Source organism: Babylonia areolata, chromosome 18 (genome assembly GCF_041734735.1).
Source record: "Babylonia areolata isolate BAREFJ2019XMU chromosome 18, ASM4173473v1, whole genome shotgun sequence".
Classification (NCBI taxonomy): Eukaryota; Metazoa; Mollusca; class Gastropoda; order Neogastropoda; family Buccinidae; genus Babylonia; species Babylonia areolata.
The window spans coordinates 28144601-28163236 of NC_134893.1; the positions used below are offsets into that span (position 1 = coordinate 28144601).

An 18636-nucleotide genomic window follows, 5' to 3' on the forward strand; every position below is an offset into this window, starting at 1 on the left:
CTTACGTGTAGGTTTGAAGGCTGTGTTCTTCCCGTATAGAAGGACGGTTAACCTGCAAGTTCTTCCCATATAGAAGGACGCTTACCCTTTGGGACTGAGAGACTGAGCGAGGCTTACCTGTAGGTTTTAAGGCTGTTGTTCCCATATAGAAGGACGCTTGCCCTGTGGGACTGAAAGATTGAGAGAGACTTACTTGTAAGTTTGAAGGCTGAGTCCTTCCCTTATAGAAGGACGCTTACCCTGCAAGTCCTTCCCATATAGAAGGACGCTTACCCTGTGGGATTGACAGTCTGAGCGAGGCTTACCTGTAGGTTTGAAGGCTGAGTTCTTCCTATATAGAAGGACGCTTACCCTTTGGGATTGAAAGACTCAGTGAGACTTACCTGTAGGTTTGAAGGCTAAGTTCTGCCCTTATAGAAGGACGCTTACTCTGCAAGTTCTTCCCATATAGAAGGACGCTTACCCTGTGGGATTGAAAGACTGAGTGAGGCTTACATGTAAGTTTGAAGGCTGAGTTCTTCCCTTATAGAAGGACGCTTACCCTGCAAGTTTTTCCATATGGAAGGACGCTTACCCTGTGGGATTGAAAGATTGAGCGAGATTTACATGTCAGTTTGAAGGCTGAGTTCTTCCCTTATAGAAGGACGCTTACCCTGTGGTATTGAAAGAGTGTGTGAGATTTACCTGTAGGTTTGAAGGCTGAGTTCTTCCCTTATAGAAGGACGCTTACCCTGTAGTATTGAAAGATTGAGTGAGATTTACCTGTAAGTTTGAAGGCTGATTTCTTCCCGTATAGAAGGACGCTTACCCTGTCAGTGGGACTGAAAGGTTAAACGAGACTCACATGTAAGTTGAGGCTTCGAGTTCTTAGTTATTGAAAGGCACTGACTTTCACTGCTGGGTTTAAAGATTAAATGATGATGATGATGATACGGATACTTATATAGCGCCTATCCTCGACCAAGCTCTAAGCCTTTTCAAGCACGAAGTCATTTGCTGTTCAACAGGCTGCCTGCCTGAGTAGAGCCGACTGACAGCTGTCATTGGGCGCTCATCGTTTTAAGTTTAAAGTTTTGAGTTCTTCGATCCATATATCGTTATTATATAATATATGTTGTAGCATTGTGGCTTATATCGTGAAATATTCGTGTGTTTGTTAACATGGTGTAATCCCTGATTTATGGTCGGCTGGGCTATAATTAAAACAATATGATCTGATTTGATATCCATTTATACATAAATTGACAACTCTCTCTCTCTCTCTCTCTCTCTCTCTCTCTCTCTCTCTCTCTCTCTCTCTCTCTCTCCTACCTCTCCCATCCTTCTTCCACCAACGAGTTGGTGTTCACGTGTAAGTCAGACATATGCTTTATGATTTATTATTATTATGATTATTATTATTATTATCATCATCATCATCATTATTGTTGTTGTTGTTGTTGTTGTTATAATTATTTTATCAGAAATGGCAGTTATCGATGGAAACATGTATTCTTCTTCTTCGTCTCATTATCATTATTATGATGATTATTATTATTGTTGTTTTTGTTGTTCTTGTTGTTGTTGTTATGAGAGTAGCGTGGTGTCAGTTATAGCGGAGGGGAAGACAGAAAACCAAGGTGGTGCAGCATATCTGGATCAGTCAGTTAACATGCTTTCATTAACACAACTCAGGAGGAAGGTGGCAGAATGGTTAAGACGCTCAGCTGCCAATACAGAGAGTCCGTGAGGGTGTGGGTTCGAATCCCGCTCTCGCCCTTTCTCCTAAGTTTGACTGGAAAATCAAACTGAGCGTCTAGTCTTTCGGATGAGACGATAAACCGAGGTCCCGTGTGCAGCACGCACTTGGCGCACTGAAAAAGAACCCATGGCAACGAGAGTGTTGTCCTCTGGCGAAATTACGTAAAATGAAATCCACTTTCATAGGTACACAAATATGTAAGCATGCACTCAAGGCCTGACTAAGCGCGTTGGGTTATGCTGCTGGTCAGGCATCTGCTCAACAGATGTGGTGTAGCGTGTATGGATTTGTCCGAACGCAGTGACGCCTCCTTGAGAAAGTGAAACTGAAACTGAAACTCATTAACACCTCTTTGAAATCGAAACTAAAAACTTAAACTCTGTATCAACATATTTTATCAATGTTATATATTGAATATATGCAGGGAGTACGTGCTAAGGAAGGCGTTCAATTCCCTGGACAAGGACAGCAGCGGAAAGCTGAGCCGTGCAGAGATCGAGTCAGCCATGAAGACGTCAGGCTGTGATGACGTCAAAATGTCCAGAGCCAGGCTGGATCAGCTGCTGGCTGAACTGGAGAGGGACACCAAGTGAGCTGCGATTGTTTGTTTGTTTGTTTGTTGTATGTGTGAATACTTGTGTGCGTGCGTGTGTGCGTGGGTTCGTGCGTGCGTGTTTCAATAATTAAGTGCTCGCTCGTCTGTCTGCCTGCGTCAGAGTCGGTGTGCGAGAATGTGTGCCTTATCACATACATGAATAATTATCTGAGCCGTACTGTGTGCAAGTATGTCAGGTGCGAGAATATGTGCCTGAATACATACATAAGTTATTATCTGAGCCCTACTGTGTGCAAGTATGTCAGGTGCGAGAATGTGTGCCTGAATACATGCATAAGTTATTATCTGAGCCCTACTGTGTGCAAGTATGTCAGGTGCAAGAATATGTGCCTGAATACATAGATAAGTCATTATCTGAGTCCTACTGTGTGCAAGTATGTCAGGTGCGAGAATGTGTGCCTGAATACATACTAAGTTATTATCTGAGTCCTACTGTGTGCAACTATGTCAGGTGCGAGAATATGTGCCTGAATACATACATAAGTTATTATCTGAGCCCTACTGTGTGCAAGTATGTCAGGTGCGAGAATATGTGCCTGAATACATACATAAGTTATTATCTGAGCCCTACTGTGTGCAAGTATGTCAGGTGCGAGAATATGTGCCTGAATACATACATAAGTTATTATCTGAGCCCAACTGTGTGCAAGCATGTCACTTAAATACCAACAATATATACTCTGGTCCGTATGTGCACAAGTTTGTCAACTGAATATGTGGACCCATGTGTGTGGAGAGTGTGTCGCCTAAATACCTACACAGGCTACACAGTCCAGTCTGTATGCAGTTTTATTTTCAGTTTCAAGGAGGTGTCAGAGCGTGTGGACAGATCCATATACGCTACACTACACCTTCTAAAAAAAAAAAAAAAAAAAAAAAAGTGCAGATGACTGACCTATGCATAACCCTACGCGCTGATCAGGCTTCAGGGGCCTATCTACGGTGCAAGTTTGTCAACTAAATTTGTATTTGTATTTGTATTTCTTTTTATCACAACAGATTTCTCTGTGTGAAATTCGGGCTGCTCTCCCCAGGGAGAGCGCGTCGCTACACTAGAGCGCCACCCTTTTGTTTTGTTTTGTTTTGTTTGTTGTTTGTTTGTTTGTTTGTTTTTGTATTTTTTCCTGCGTGCAGTTATATTTGTTTTTCCTATCGAAGTGGATTTTTCTACAGAATTGTGCCAGGAACAACCCTTTTGTTGCCGTGGGTTCTTTTACGTGCGCTAAGTGCATGCTGCACACGGGACCTCGGTTTATCGTCTCATCCGAATGACTAACGTCCAGACCACCACTCAAGGTCTAGTGGAGGGGGAGAAAATATCGGCAGCTAAGCCGTGATTCGAACCAGCGCGCTCAGATTCTCTAGCTTCCTAAGCGGACGCGTTACCTCTAGGCCATCACTCCACATCACTCCAAATACCCACTTGTTTCAGGTCATATGTTTGTATCTATAGCTGCCTGTGTACATAAGCGCGCATGCGCGTCAGCTTGATACCTAGTAAATATACATGTACGAGATGAGCCATCCGTGTGCAAGCATGTCACAGACCCTCGCGTGCGCGCACGTGTGTATGTTATACATGAACCGTGAAGTGTGCAAGTGTTCTTCTTGTTGGTTCATAGTCTATTCACTACAGTGTGATTTCGATATGAACGTATTCATTCATTTCAGCACACACACACACACAGACACATACATACATACATACATACATACATACCCACTCATGCAATGGGTATGGAGTGTGGGTGGAGGTTTCAACGTTGGGAGGGATGTGTGCAAATGAATACTCATGTCAGCTAAAACACCAGCATACATATTCATCAGACTCTCACGCGACGCATGCTGACATGTATGTTATATTTATTCATTCATTTCTCACTGAAGGGACTATGTGGCGGACTACATAGGCCTATACATATTCATAAGACCCCTCATGCGACGCATGGTGACCTGTTTGTTGTCTTTATTCATTCATTCATTCATCAGGGGGCTATGCGATAGACTGCATGTTGACCTGTACACTTTTTTTTTTCTCCATTGGACTCTTCACACAACCCATAGTGACCTGTATGTCATTTTTGTTCATTCACTCACCAAGAGACAATGAGGTGAACTACATAATTATACACATTCATTAGACTCCTCACGCGACACATGGTGACTGTATGTCATTTTTATTCATTCACTCACCAAGAGACAATGTGGTGAACTACATAATTATACATTCATTAGACTCCTCACGCGACACATAGTGACCTGTATGTCATGTTTGTTCATTCACTCACCAAGAGACAATGTGATGAACTACATAATTATACATTTATTAGACTCCTCACGCGACACATGGTGACTGTATGTCATTTTTGTTCCTTCACTCACCAAGAGACAATGTGGTGAACTACATAATTATACATTCATTAGACTCCTCACGCGACACATAGTGACCTGTATGTCATGTTCGTTCCTTCACTCACCAAGAGACAACGTGGTGGACTACGAGGAGTTCTTGCGCGTGATGGGCATGGAGGAGGAGGTCACGGTGATGAGCTACGTCTTCAACAAGCTGGACAAGGACAACAGCGGCTTCCTCACCAAGGACGAGCTCATGGCCGCCATCCACAACGAGTCGGAACTCAAGCTGCGGGCCGCTAAGATCTCGGACCTCCTCGTGGCCTGCCACAAGGACGCTGATCAGAAGCTGGACTACAAAGAGTTCTTGGCGGAATGGGTCAAGTTCAAGTAAATAAAAATGGTATAAACTTAAGCACGGATGGATCTCGATGATATTCGTGTTTGGGAGATGAGGATCGATGGTGTTCCAGTTCCGGGTTCCTGGGTCTAATATTTTTCATTATGGATTCCTCTCATTCTCTCTCTCTGTATGTCTGTCTGCTGTCTGTCTCGCAATTTCGTATGTTTAACCTAATTACACTGTGCGTTTTTGTGAACTAACAAAATGTATTTGTATTTTGCAATGATTGCTTAATTTTACACAATAGAAGTCTCTGTCTGTCTGTCTCTCTTTGTGTTGATCATGCTATTGACTGGTCGTTATTTTTTCAGTTAATGGTGATTCAGTTGTATCAGCTAACATAAATGTATTGATGCATCGTGAAAGACGATTACTGTTGTTGCTGTTTTCATTGGTTGTGGTTTTCCTGTGATCTACTTCTTTTTTTTTCCCAAAAAAAGTCATTACTGGTTTGAAGAAAAGGAACTGTGGGCCCAAGGCCCACACTCTCAAACACACACACACACACACACACACACACACACACACACACACACGGCACACACACACACACACACACACACGGCACACACACACACACACACACACACACACACACACACACACACACACACACACACACACACACACACACACACACACACACACACACACACACACACACACACACGTAGGCCTCCACCAAACCTCCCCCTACAGTCATCATGACGTGATCTCCCCTCAACAGCAACACAATACCTATCGCGTACAGTGAATAAATACAAATCACAGTTTTCATTGCTAACAGTGACACGCAGGCTGTTTGTGTTACATAACTTATTAGATGTCTCGAGAGAAAAAAAAAGAAAAAAAAGAAGAAATAAAAGCTGGCATCCTGCTTATCGGTGTATTATAAATATTTAAATTAGTTGACACCTCCCCCCCCTCCCACACTCCACCCCAATAATTCTACGTCTTTTTCGTACACTATGTTTAACACAATCTATGCAATATGAAAAGCATTTGTTTATCTAGCTGGTCAGTAATTATATTATGTGCTGTCCTCTTTGAACTGTTGTTCTCAATTATATATAATAAACTCAAATGCCACATCCCTTCATCTCGTTGATTAATTTGGTGCTATACGTTTGGTTGAGGCGATTGTTGTTGGCGGTGGTATGGTGGCTGGTTTCGTGTGTGTGTGTGTGTAGCAGATAGGTGAGATAGGTGTAGCATATATGGAATTGTCCGAACACCTCCTTGAGTAACTGAACTAGAAACATATTTGTAGAATGTTGAATTAGATTTGTTTTCACTTATTCTACTTTTAGAAACATCAGTATTTGTAGAGTGTTGACTTAGATTTGTTTTCGTTTTTTTTTTCTTTCGTCAGAAGCATGTATACTGAACTCAAGTTTCTATATGAGGTCAAATTTTATTTGTAATTATGCAGTATACCCAGGTTCATCCATACTTGATCAAAACCAAGTAAGGCAAGAACATATGTCACAAAATAAAGCCACCAGCTGTACTAGTTTAGTTTTTATTTGTTTTCAGTCATGTGTGTGTGTGTGTGTGTCAGTGTGTGCGCGCGTGCGTGTATGTGTGTGTGTGCCACGGTGCGTGCAGAGTACGTATTTGTATGTGTGTGTGTGTGTGTGTGTGTGTGTGTGTGTGTGTGTGTGTGTGTGTTGCCTCAGTCATGCAGGAGGCTCTCCCTGATCTCTTTCACGAATATGTGAAACTGAACTGAACCACAAACCCTGTATTTTCTCACTCCTCAGTGTACTTTCACACACACACACGCGCGCGCACACACACACACACACACACACACACACACACACACACACTGCACACCGACACTGACACACACACTCTCTCTATCTGTCTGTCTATCTCTCCGTCTCGGCTCCCCCCCCCCCCCCAACCCTCCTTCTCTGTTTGCTCCCCCATCTATCTCTTCTCCTCTCTTACATCATAGTAGACTCCCTCTCTTCCACTCCTCCGAGTCTCTGTATTCTTCATTTCTGCAAGAGATGGGCGTCAGTACTGTATGCACTGAAGCGGGAATAGTCAAAACAGTGATCTTTTGTGTGCTCAAAAAGTAAATAGTTCGGCAGTCAAACAAGTTATAACAACTTAATGAAAGAGAACGAACAAACGAACGAACCAAAATTTGATTTACGAGGGTAAAGGAGTAAGCACGTAAAGTACTGACTTGTTTACATTCCGCGGCCCTCTGACCTGGGCGAGAATGATAACTGAGAGAAGAAGAAGAAGAAGTGAAGAAGAAGAAGAACTTGAGGAGTAGAGAGAGAGAGAGAGAGAGAGAGAGAGAGAGAGAGAGAGAGAGAGAGAGAGAGAGAGAGAGAGAGACGGAAACTGAAGAAGATGTAAAGACATTGCATGAAAGACACACACACACTGACACACACCGGCGCGCATCACAGTGTACACACACACACACACACACACACACACACACACGCACACGGCCGTGGCAGATAGGCATGCACACACACACACACACACACACACACACACACACACACACACACACTGAGCACACACACACACCCTCCGTTTTTCCACTAGGCTCAATAAAACAAAAATTCAAGATGGCGCCGACGACTGCCAGAAAAAAAAAATGTAAGCCTTCAGTGGGCCGTATGAAAAAACCACAGTGCCGGGATGCATCCTGTCAGTCATGCTGCCGCGCCTGTACACGTTCTGGCCGCACGTTGGACTGAAGTGACGAGGATCATAGTTTGATTGATTCACTGTCCCAGCACGGTCAGTCGATCATAATTATCATTTGCCGCGAGCCAGACTGATCAGTTCATGAACTCAGTGAAATGAAATGTTTCGATCAGTTTGTTTTAAAGTTAATAAGAACTTGATACCGCAACTCAATCGCGGACCCCGCTCTGCAAACGCTGACTGACTGACGGCTGAGTCAGTCCAGTGTGAAAAACAAGAAAGAGAAACGAGCAGATGAAACTTTGAACTAAAGACAAACAAATAAACATGTGACCAACTACCTCTCCGCCCCCCTAAAACTGAAAATAAATAAATAAATAATTTTTTTTTTTTTTTAAAGGAAAAAAAAAAGAAGACACACTGACAAACAAACAACAGCAACGACAACAAACCCGACTGAATTCTCAGTATATCATACTGATCGTGTATTCGGCAGACGCCGGGGCCTACCTACCATACAATTTTCACAGCCACCGAAGCCCGGCCGGATTTCCACGCAGTTATCAGAAGCACCGAAGCTTCTTCGGCTTTCAATCGTAAACGTAAACCTATATAGTCATGACAGAGCAGTTAGTTTTACTATTTCATAATTTTAAAGGTGTTTTGCACGTTTCGTCTGCTAAGTCTTCTTCTTTTTTTTTTTTTTTTAGGTTTTTATTTTATTTTAAAATTTACATTAAAGAAAGAAAGGAAAAAAAAAGATGAAATAATGAAAGAAAACAAAAAGATGAAGAAGAGAAACAAAAAGTTCCCATGCCGGGAATCGAACCCGGGCCGCCTGGGTGAAAGCCAGGAATCCTAACCACTAGACCACATGGGACTTACAATAGTGCGCCAATATTATTTATATATAGCTTAGTAATGAATAATCTCCCTTCAATTTTATTTACTCCATAAAAAGGAAATTTCCCAAATAAAATGTAAAAAGAAAGCCCCGTGTTTGGACTGATTTTTTTTGTCGGATATTCCTTGTTTGATATTCCATCTGATGAGTGTGACATCACCTGTCGACCGTGTCGCGCGCCGCCGAGCTATTTGGAGCAGATTTTGATGATCAAAGCTTCTTTACTTTCCTCAAGACGCTTCAAACGACATGAAACACACCATAAAAGGACTGGCCATTGAATCACTTACCTATGTGATTATTATTCAGCCGTTTGTACGCAATTGTTGCTTCCACTCACACACACACTTCCCTGTCCACCCGCCCAGGACAGTGCTTCGTTCTCACACGTTCTTACAGACTAGTAACAACAGGAACCTCTTGTTGATGTTTCCTTTACTGATGCAAAAACTGAACTGCCTCTGACAGGCTAACAACATGGTTCGGAAACGAGTGAGTACATATCGAAAACGAGGCATGGTCGAGGTCGAGGTCACCGGAGGTGACTATTTCGATCGCGAAACACGAAATACATGATACCGTGACATCTCCCCCTTTAGGTTGATAAACCGAAATGGACAATAAAACTCGAATTGAAATTAATGTTCATTTGATCGATTTCGATAATGTCTATGTGTAGCGGGATGGCTTCTTGATGATGCGTCCTCTTCGTGTCGTTGTCACTTGTGGTGTAGCCGCTGGCTGGTCCTTAGACGACACCATCTGCGTAGGCTCATCGGGCTGGGATGTGGAGCTGACCCCGAATGAGTGATGTCCATGGCTCGCCTCAGCATCACGCTGGATGGGCCGGTTGCACTGAACAGGTTGAGTCTGCTTCTGCTGCCTTGGAGTTGGCTGACTCCGCAAAGGAAGGACGGGATCAGTGTTGGGTACAGTGGGTTGGTTCATGGGGACAATTGGGATTTGGATTGGTTGGGGTAAGGGTCTGGATGTCCTCATAAGGTGGCGCCTGTTACGCCGGTACAGCCCTTTGGATGCCTGTATCTCGTATGATCGAGGTGCACACTGCTTGATGACTGTGGCAGGATTGCCCCACTCCTTCTCGTTGTCCAACTTCTGAAGGACGACGTCACCGGGAAGTAGCTCTGGTAGCTCTTTAGTGCCGTGACGACGGTCAAAGTTAAGCTTAGTGGAGAGCTTGCTTCTGGTGTCTCTGTCTCTTATAGTCTCTTTGTTCACAGTACGTGACTCAAGAGTTGCTGGAAGACATGGGAGTGTGGTTCTCAGGTTTCTGCCGTAAGCTAACATAGCCGGACTTTCTCCTGTTGGTGTTGTTGGAGTGGATCGGTGGATCAGGAGGGCAAGGGCTGGATCATCTTGACTTAGAATCTTCTTAGCCTCCTTGACTGCTCGTTCAGCTCCACCGTTGGCTTGGGAATGGTACGGACTAGTAGTCCTGTGAGAAAACTGCCAGGAATCTGCAAAATCCTGGAACCCCTTGGAAGTAAATTGTCTCCCATTATCTGTGATGATCAACTCAGGTATTCCGTGTCTAGAGATAATGTTCTTCATGCTGTTGATCACGGTCTCTGATGTCTGTTGTCTGAGATGTGCAATCTCGATGAATCGTGAATAGAAGTCATAGAGTACGAGGTAGTGTTGAGCCTTGAACTCAAACAGGTCACACGACACCTTTTGAAAGGGACGTTCTGGTAGCTCAGTCATCACTAGTGGTTCTAATGGCTGTGACGGTCTCTTTACCTCGCATGTACGACAGTTATTCACAATGTTCTTGATCTCTTGGCTTATCCCAGGCCACCAAACTGATGATTTGGCTCTTTCGCGACACTTCGCGATACCCTGGTGTCCATGGTGAATCTTCTCTAAGATTTCTTTCTGCATGGCTGCTGGAATCACGATTCTTGTTCCTCTTAAGAGCAATCCCTTGTACACGCTGAATTCTCCACGGTGCTCATGGAACTTGTGTAGCTCTGGTCGCAGGTCCTGGCGATACTTGGGCCAGCCTGAAGCAGTTTGCTGTAGAGCTTCACTCAGGATTGGGTCTCTCTGGCTCTCTCGGGCTATTTTGTCAAGTCGCTCGTCAGAGATTGGCCAGGATGAGGCGATTCCGTCGACATGAGCCTCCACGTCTGCTGACGAAAAACCTTCCTCCATCTCCTCCTCGACGGGACTTCTCGATAGGGCGTCCGCAACTACCAGGTTCTTGCCTGGAGTATGTACTGCTTTCAAGTTGAATCTCAGGAATCTGATCAACATCCTCTGGCATCTTGGAGGGGTCTCGTGTAGATCTTTCGAGTTGATCAGAGGGACCAGTGGTTTGTGATCTGTCTGAAGAGTAAAGTTTGGAAGCCCTATCAGGTAACGTGAGAACTTTTCGCACGTCCAGATTGCCGCAAGACACTCTTTTTCTATTTGCGCGTATCCTCTTTCTGCTGATGTGAGAGTTCTTGAGCAAAAAGCAATTGGTTTCAGCTGCCCTTCATGGTCTTGTAGGAGAACACCTCCAATACCGTAGCTCGAGGCGTCTGCACTCACAGTCGTCGCTCTGGACAAGTCGTAGTGGGCCAATGTTGGTGCTGATGTCAAAAGTTCTTTGGCTTTTGTCATCGCTAGTCTTTGTGGTTCACCCCAGTGCCAAGCTGCATCTTTTTCCAGTAGCTCTGTGACAGGCTTCAGAACTGAAGACAAGTTTGGTAGGAAACGACCTAGGAAGTTGAACATTCCTAACACTCTCCTCAGCTCCGTGACGTTGGTCGGGTCTGGCATTTCAACAATGGCTTTCACCTTCTTTGGGTCTGGCTTGATCCCGTCTGCTGAAATGATATGGCCCAGAAATTCTATCTCTGGTTCTCCAAAAGTGCATTTCTCCTTGTTGAGCTTCAAGCGTGCTTCGGTGAGTTTGTCGATTGCTGATTTCAGTGCTTGATCATGCTGCTCTTGTGACTCGCCGAAGACTAAAATGTCATCGTAAAAGCACACGACGTTCTCCTCATCTTGCAGGATGGTTTCCATTGTTCTCTGGAAAATTTCAGGAGCTGATGATATCCCAAATGGTAGACGTCGAAACTTGTATCTGCCGTGTGGTGTGATGAACGTAGTCAGCTTTGAGCTTGCCTCATCCAAGGGAATTTGATAGAAACCGCTTGTAGCATCTAGCTTACTGAAAACCTTTGCTCCTTTGAGTTTATATAGAAGGTCTTCAAGTGATGGTATGGGGTAAAGTTCACGCTTGACTGCGAGGTTCAGTTTCTTCAGGTCTGCACATATTCTAACACTACCGTTTTTCTTCAAAACTGGCACCATCGGTGCACACCAGTCTGTTGGCTCAGTGATTTCTTCAATGATGCCTGCTTCCTCCATCTTCTGGAGTTCTCGCTTGACCTTGTCCATGAGAGGGATGGGGACTCGTCTTGCACAGTTCAGGCTGTAGGGTGTGTGGTTTTCATTCAGTACAATTTTCACAGGCGGACACTTGACTGGGTCGCCTACTGGACCGAAAGCTTTCTCAATGCTGCCAATCCTCTGCACTAACCCGCACTGGACGCTCGCTTCTCTGCTGAGTAAACAGTCTGTCTGTCCTTCAGCGACGTAAATCTCAAGGTTGACATTCTTACTGTGCAGTGTCAGTGATTGTTTGAACATTCCTAGACAATCTATCTGACCTCCTGCTCCCTGAAGAATGATCTTGGACGGTGTCAAAGTTGGTTGTGGTTTCAAAGTCTTATATATTTTGGCCGGCATCACAGTCACGTCGGCCCCTGTGTCGATCTTAAACTTGACTTTGCTCTGGCCTATGTTGATGTCTGTCATCCATGCTTGCTTGGATGGCGACTGCACTGCTCCCAGAAAATATGTCTCGTCTTCTGCATCTACAGCTTTCAACTGTTTCGTTCGGCATACTGTTGAGAAATGGTTGAACTTCTGGCAGGTCCTGCAGCGTTTGCCTATAGCTGGACAGTCTTCTCTCGAGTGTGGTCCTCGCCCGCAACGTCCGCAGCGATCTGTCTTGTCCTTAGGTCCTGTGCTATCCTGTTTTCTTGTATTTCTTAAATTTCCTCCTTTTCCTTTTCCTCCTCTCTGCTTTCCTTGGCCTTTTGCATGAACAGCATCTACTTTCTCCCCTAGCTTTCTCTGTTCCCCTAGCTGTTTCTTAACGCTCTCGTATTGCCTGGCCTGCTTCACTGCATTCTCTAGCGTCAAATCAGCTTGAAGTTGTAATTTCTCTGATAACTCCCTATCAGATACACCAAGAACAAACCTATCTCGTATGGTGTCTTCTCGGTTGGGAAAGTTAGCGTGTTCAGAAAGTTCATAGAGAGCTCGGTAGAATGCTTCTATGCTTTCACTGCTGTCCTGGCTTCGCTGATAGAACATTGCTCTAACATGTATTATGTTCTTTTGTGGAACGAAATGTCTATCAAATAAGTCTAGCACAGCTTTGAGATTGGGTCCTGTCTCTTCCGTTTCATCGTAGTGAAAAGACTCGTAGACCTGCTCTGCAGTGGCCCCCATGGCATAAATCAGCGATGAAAGTTGTATTTGAAAACTTTTAGTGCTCAGTTCGTTTGCAATCACAAAACGTTCGAATCTTTTCCGCCATTGTGGCCAGCTTTCTGGCTGCTTAAAATCGAAGTTCTCTGGCGGTTTGAAAGGCATCTTATGAGGAAATAAGAAAAACTCAACTCACAGGTTATTTCTCGTCTGTAAGTGGTGTGTTGAGGTCTCTTCGTTTTCAAGTCGTAGCGTCGAGCTGTCTCGTCTGCTACAGCTGAGAATCTCTCACAGTTGCCAAGTTGCGTCGCCGATTCGTTGTGCGGAGATCTTCATAAAGCTGGATTCGTAGAGCCGCCGACTGCCACCATGCTTCGTTCTCACACGTTCTTACAGACTAGTAACAACAGGAACCTCTTGTTGATGTTTCCTTTACTGATGCAAAAACTGAACTGCCTCTGACAGGCTAACAACATGGTTCGGAAACGAGTGAGTACATATCGAAAACGAGGCATGGTCGAGGTCGAGGTCACCGGAGGTGACTATTTCGATCGCGAAACACGAAATACATGATACCGTGACAACAGTGACATTCAAGCCTCCCTCCTCCCATATATCCCACTCACACTGAAACCACCCACCTCCTTCTACAAATTAACAGACAGGACGATCCTGCAAGGAAGCTTCATAACGGATGCCTGACGTCCTGATGGTGTGCACACCAGTCATCTGATCCAGACAGAAACCTCCTGCGACACCGTCACGTCAAGACTGAAACAAGACTTGATCTCAATGTTCCGACAACCACCTATCTGTTGTATGTGTCTCTTACACTTGTGTTTGAAACAAGACTTATCTCAATGTTCCGACAACCACCTATTAGACATCAACAACAATACAGGAACCCTCATGACGTGTCTCTTACACTTGTGGTGAAACAAGACTTGGTCTCAATGTCCGACAACCACCTATCAGGCATCAACAATAATACAGGAACCCTCATGACATAGCGATTTTATTCTCTGTGTGTGTGTGTGTGTGTGTGTGTGTGTGTGTGTGCGCGCGCAATAGCCGAGTGGTTAAAGCGTTGGACTTTCAATCTGAGGGTCCTGGGTTCGAATCACGGTAACGGCGCCTGTGGGCAAAGGGTGGAGATTTTTCCGATCTCCCACGTCAACATATGTGCAGACCTGCTAGTGCCTGAACCCCTTTCGTGTGTATACGCACGCAGAAGATCAAATACGCACGTTAAAGATCCTGTAACTCATGTTAGTGTTCGGTGGGTTATGGAAACACGAAAATACCCAGCACTGATGCATGAACCACGACAGAGTCATCGGCAAGTCGATGTTGGTCGTGTAAACACAAACGGAAAGAAGAAGTGTGTGTGTGTGTGTGTGTGTGTGTGCGCGCGTTCTCGTGCGTGTGTGCGACTATGTGCTTAAATTCTTGTGCCAGCTAATGAAGGTATCTGCACGGAAGGCCAGATGGCTGAAACATCAGAGATCTGTCAACTGAACTGGACTCAGGTTGTTTTATGTTCCTCTTTTTTCACAGCAGATTTCTCTGTGCAAAGTTTGGGCATAGACACAGTATGTTCTCGTGTCTATGGTTAAGGCTGTTTTCCCCAATGAAAGCTTCGCAGTATCATATCCCTCCCTTCTTTTTTTTTTCATGCCTGCAAGTGCATCTGTTTTGTTTTTCCATCGAAGTGAATTTATCTTTTGTTGCTGTGGGTTCCTTCACATGCACTGAGCGCATGCTACAGATAGGTCCCGGCCTGGTTTATCATCTCATCTGAATGACTAGTGTCCAGGCCACCACTATCGTAGTGGAGGGGGAGAAAAAATTGGTGAATGTGTGATCCAGTGCGCTCAGATTCTCTCACTTCCTAGACAGGCAAATTACCACTATTGTGTGTGTGTGTGCGTGCATGCATGCATATGTGTGTAATGGGCAGAGGTAGTGATTGCAGTGGTTATGCATATATGCATGTGCATTTGTGTTTCAAACAGATCTGATGGGTGCTGGGACTGGTAAGTGCATGTGGATCTTGGGATAGATGGAGGGAAAGGCAAGGAGAAACGTGCACGTTTAAATTTTGCAGCTGCAAAATTTCAAGACAGTGTGTGTGTGTTAGTGTTAGTATGTGTGTGCTGTTCCGTACATTTCTTTTAAAATATTAACTGGATAGCCACTGAAATATTTTAGATCCTTCTGATAAACTTGAAAATGAGAGGATGCTGTAATGACGCTGGCAATGATGTATTTATTGCATATCACATCACTACAGTGATAGTGCAATTCATCATCCTCAGGATGTACAGTTTGAGTTCCAGCTCTGGCTCCCCTTCCTCTCTTGTGTGATGGCTTCAGTCTTCTTTTGAAGAATGATTTGCATTGATTTGGTGTTAAGGGGAGACAATTGTATGCCATGTAATATGTACAATGTGGCTGACAATTTAACTTGCATTCTAAATAACTGGTTTAGGTTTGCACATCATTGACTGTTCTTGACCAAGTAACACTGTGCAGTGTGTGCCACCAGTTGAACAGGATCATGATATTTGGACAGTGTCAGATACAAGTCATTTGTGAACATAATTGTAATATTATCATGGAAAACATGAATTCTAAGGACAGTGGTCTAAAAATGCCATTAAAAGACTTCCAGTTTACACTCCTGGTGATGACATGAAATCTTAATAGCAAGTTTTCTCAGTTTGTAGATGGGGTATACAATAGACTTCAGGAGATTTCAGAGTAGTCATCACTTTTTGAAAAAGCATACAAAATAATTAAATGAAATTCTGTGAAGACTTTAAAAAACTTTAGAACAATAATTCCCTGTTTTCAGTATGTAATCTGATTAATAAACATGTTTGTTCGTAACACCATGGCATTAGGCTTTTCCTTTTTTTTTTTTTTAGCCTTTTTATTATCTATCAAATGTTTCACAAACAGATTGAGAGCTTTTGTTATTTGAGAATTTAAACAAGAGGCAAAGCCTTCAAGACTCACTTGTGCTTTGTGCTTTATCCAGTAAAGGAATCATGAGGAGAAAAAAAATAAAAAGAGATTAAAAAAAATCATTGAAAAGTGCTCTGTATTAAATATGACAGACAAGCTTGGGAGAATCAGAAAAAAAAGAAGAAAAAAAAGGGCATGCAAGCAGATCGAACCATGCATGCTAAGTTCTGATGCAAGCAGACTAATCCCCAAGGCTGTGGCACATCTGACATCAAATGATTAAATTTAAAACTTAAAGCAATGTTGATGTTTTCTTTCTCATGTGATAAATAGATGTGATTGTAGTTGACATAATAATGCTGTTTAATCAAGATTTTTGTGCATTTTATTATATCTTTTTTTTTGGGGGGGGGGCAGTAAAGGAGACGTTGCCATCTCCTTCAAGCACATCGCAACACATAGTAGATCTCTATATCTGCACAAAGCAGTCTACATAGGACTGAAAGAAACGATCAATTCAATATTTCTTTTATGTTCATTCCAGTTAATTCAGTGTCCATCATAGAATATTAATATGCAGTAAACACGTTCATGGTGCAGTTAGAATCACTGTTAAGTGTTCTGTCCAGAATTTGTGTTTCTTTCCTTTTAATTGTGAACAATAAACACGAGGTCATGTCGTCTTCGAAAACAACCTACCTTCTAGTCAGCCACACTCAGTGGAAAGCAGTTTTTAGAATTTTCGGATTTTGGAGCACATCTCAACGAAATAAACTGTTAATGATTCGGAACTATGGCTTAATTCAGGAGACTTACAATCTGTTATTGGTATGACTGTAAAGATTTTTTTCATACTATGTTTAAACCAATTTTGGTACTGGCAGACAAAGTATTTCCAGAGAAAATGGCAATGTTAAAATTTACCACAGACACAGACAAGCAAACACGCAGTAAAACATAGACTCACTTTGTTTACACTAGTGAGTCAAAAAAGCAAGTAACAGCAAAAGTTATATACATGGACAAAATTAATTTAGTTGAGTGTATGATACAGTGTTATCGGTCTTAGTATGGTGTGTATGATCTGGCAAAATATGCTTCTCATTTGTTTTTTAAATCAAGAAACACGAAGGTCTGTACTGAATCTTTATTTTCTTTAAAAAAAAAAAAAAAAAACCCAAAAAACAACAACAAAAAACCCCAAAAAATCTTCTTTGATGTATATGCTTAAAAAAATGAGTTTTTCTACAGGACCATAATTACTGTTCGTACTAAAATTGTGAGAACAGTAACTGCACTGGTACGCAAATAAATGTGTCCACAAATATAGGACAAAAAACCCAGTTTCACACAAGCATTGGAACTCTTAATTCATATGGACAAAATTTAAATCCCAATTTACAATTATCAATATTATTATGGTTGTTGCTTATAGTTCAGCTGACCACACAGGGCCATATCCGAACTGCTCGACCACACAAATGTCCAATCACATAAAACACAAAACTGTCACATACACACACACACACACAAACCCAAACTCACCAACCAATACTAAGATACATCTACAAAACACAGTTCATGACACATTATCCTTATCACTTAGCTGCTTAGGGCAAATAAGATTAGGACCTGCTGAGGATGTCAGCAATTCCACTTAATTTATCACCCCCAAATAACAAAAAGTCATGAAGAAGGAAAAAACAATACTTCAAGCCAAACAAATAATACATAAAAAGGCCATACTGGCAAATAACACTGCCGAATGGTCAGCTAGTGCCCATTTCAGTATTTACAGTTTCACTACCTAATCACCTGAGCACAGAAATTACATCATAGACTGCAGAAAAGAGAAAAGTGACAAGGCTTGTACAAAAGCATGCAAAGTCACTTCAAATGCTGACTTACAATGTGTCAGGAAACTCTAGGGCGAGCTGGACAGTACAAGGTCTTCAGAGAAGAAGCCCCCCTCAGTCATGTTTCAGCCCTTAACTCCTTACACTCTAAGGGGGCCGGGCTGCACCCAGGTCATGACTCCTGGATGTCCTTGTATTTCTGCCTCCCCCCCCACTCCTAATAGTACGGTCCAAGTAAAAGTATGTGTAGAACAAAACTGACATTAAAAAGCAAACGCTTCTTCTAAAAAAAATATTATGTTAAAAATGTTAATATGCTGCCAAAAAATATTTTGGATATTTTCATTTAGTTTTGATGATTTCGAACACACCTTGATATTGAGTGCTTCACGTTCAAGTATAATTGCACAGTTTCACATGTAGAGCAATAAAATCTCAACATTCGAACCAATGAGATCTAGTTGAACACAACATTCAGACCAAATCATAGTTAGGAAATCTGATTCAACACAGCATGCAGAATGAGGTACCAGATACAGCTCCATCAACAGCAACAAGAACTTGAAATTTTCTTTCTTAAACAACGATATCAAGAATATT

General features: G+C 42.9%; 1 protein-coding gene and 1 non-coding gene across 2 annotated transcripts in view; one reads left to right on the top strand and one right to left on the bottom strand.

Moving 5' to 3' along the window:
- LOC143292623 (16 kDa calcium-binding protein-like) overlaps positions 1 to 6211 on the top strand; it is a 9252-nt gene extending 3041 nt beyond the window's left edge. The window contains exons 4-5 of the mRNA XM_076603087.1: positions 2166 to 2330; positions 4839 to 6211. Of these exons, the coding sequence (XP_076459202.1) occupies positions 2166 to 2330; positions 4839 to 5103 (430 nt within the window). The 3' untranslated portion in view covers positions 5104 to 6211. The remainder of the gene's footprint in view (positions 1 to 2165; positions 2331 to 4838) is intronic.
- Positions 6212 to 8602: 2391 nt separating this feature from the next.
- On the bottom strand, positions 8603 to 8674 carry Trnae-uuc (transfer RNA glutamic acid (anticodon UUC)). Its single transcript has one exon. It is a non-coding gene; the product is annotated as a tRNA-Glu (tRNA).
- Between the last annotated feature and the right edge of the window lie 9962 nt (positions 8675 to 18636).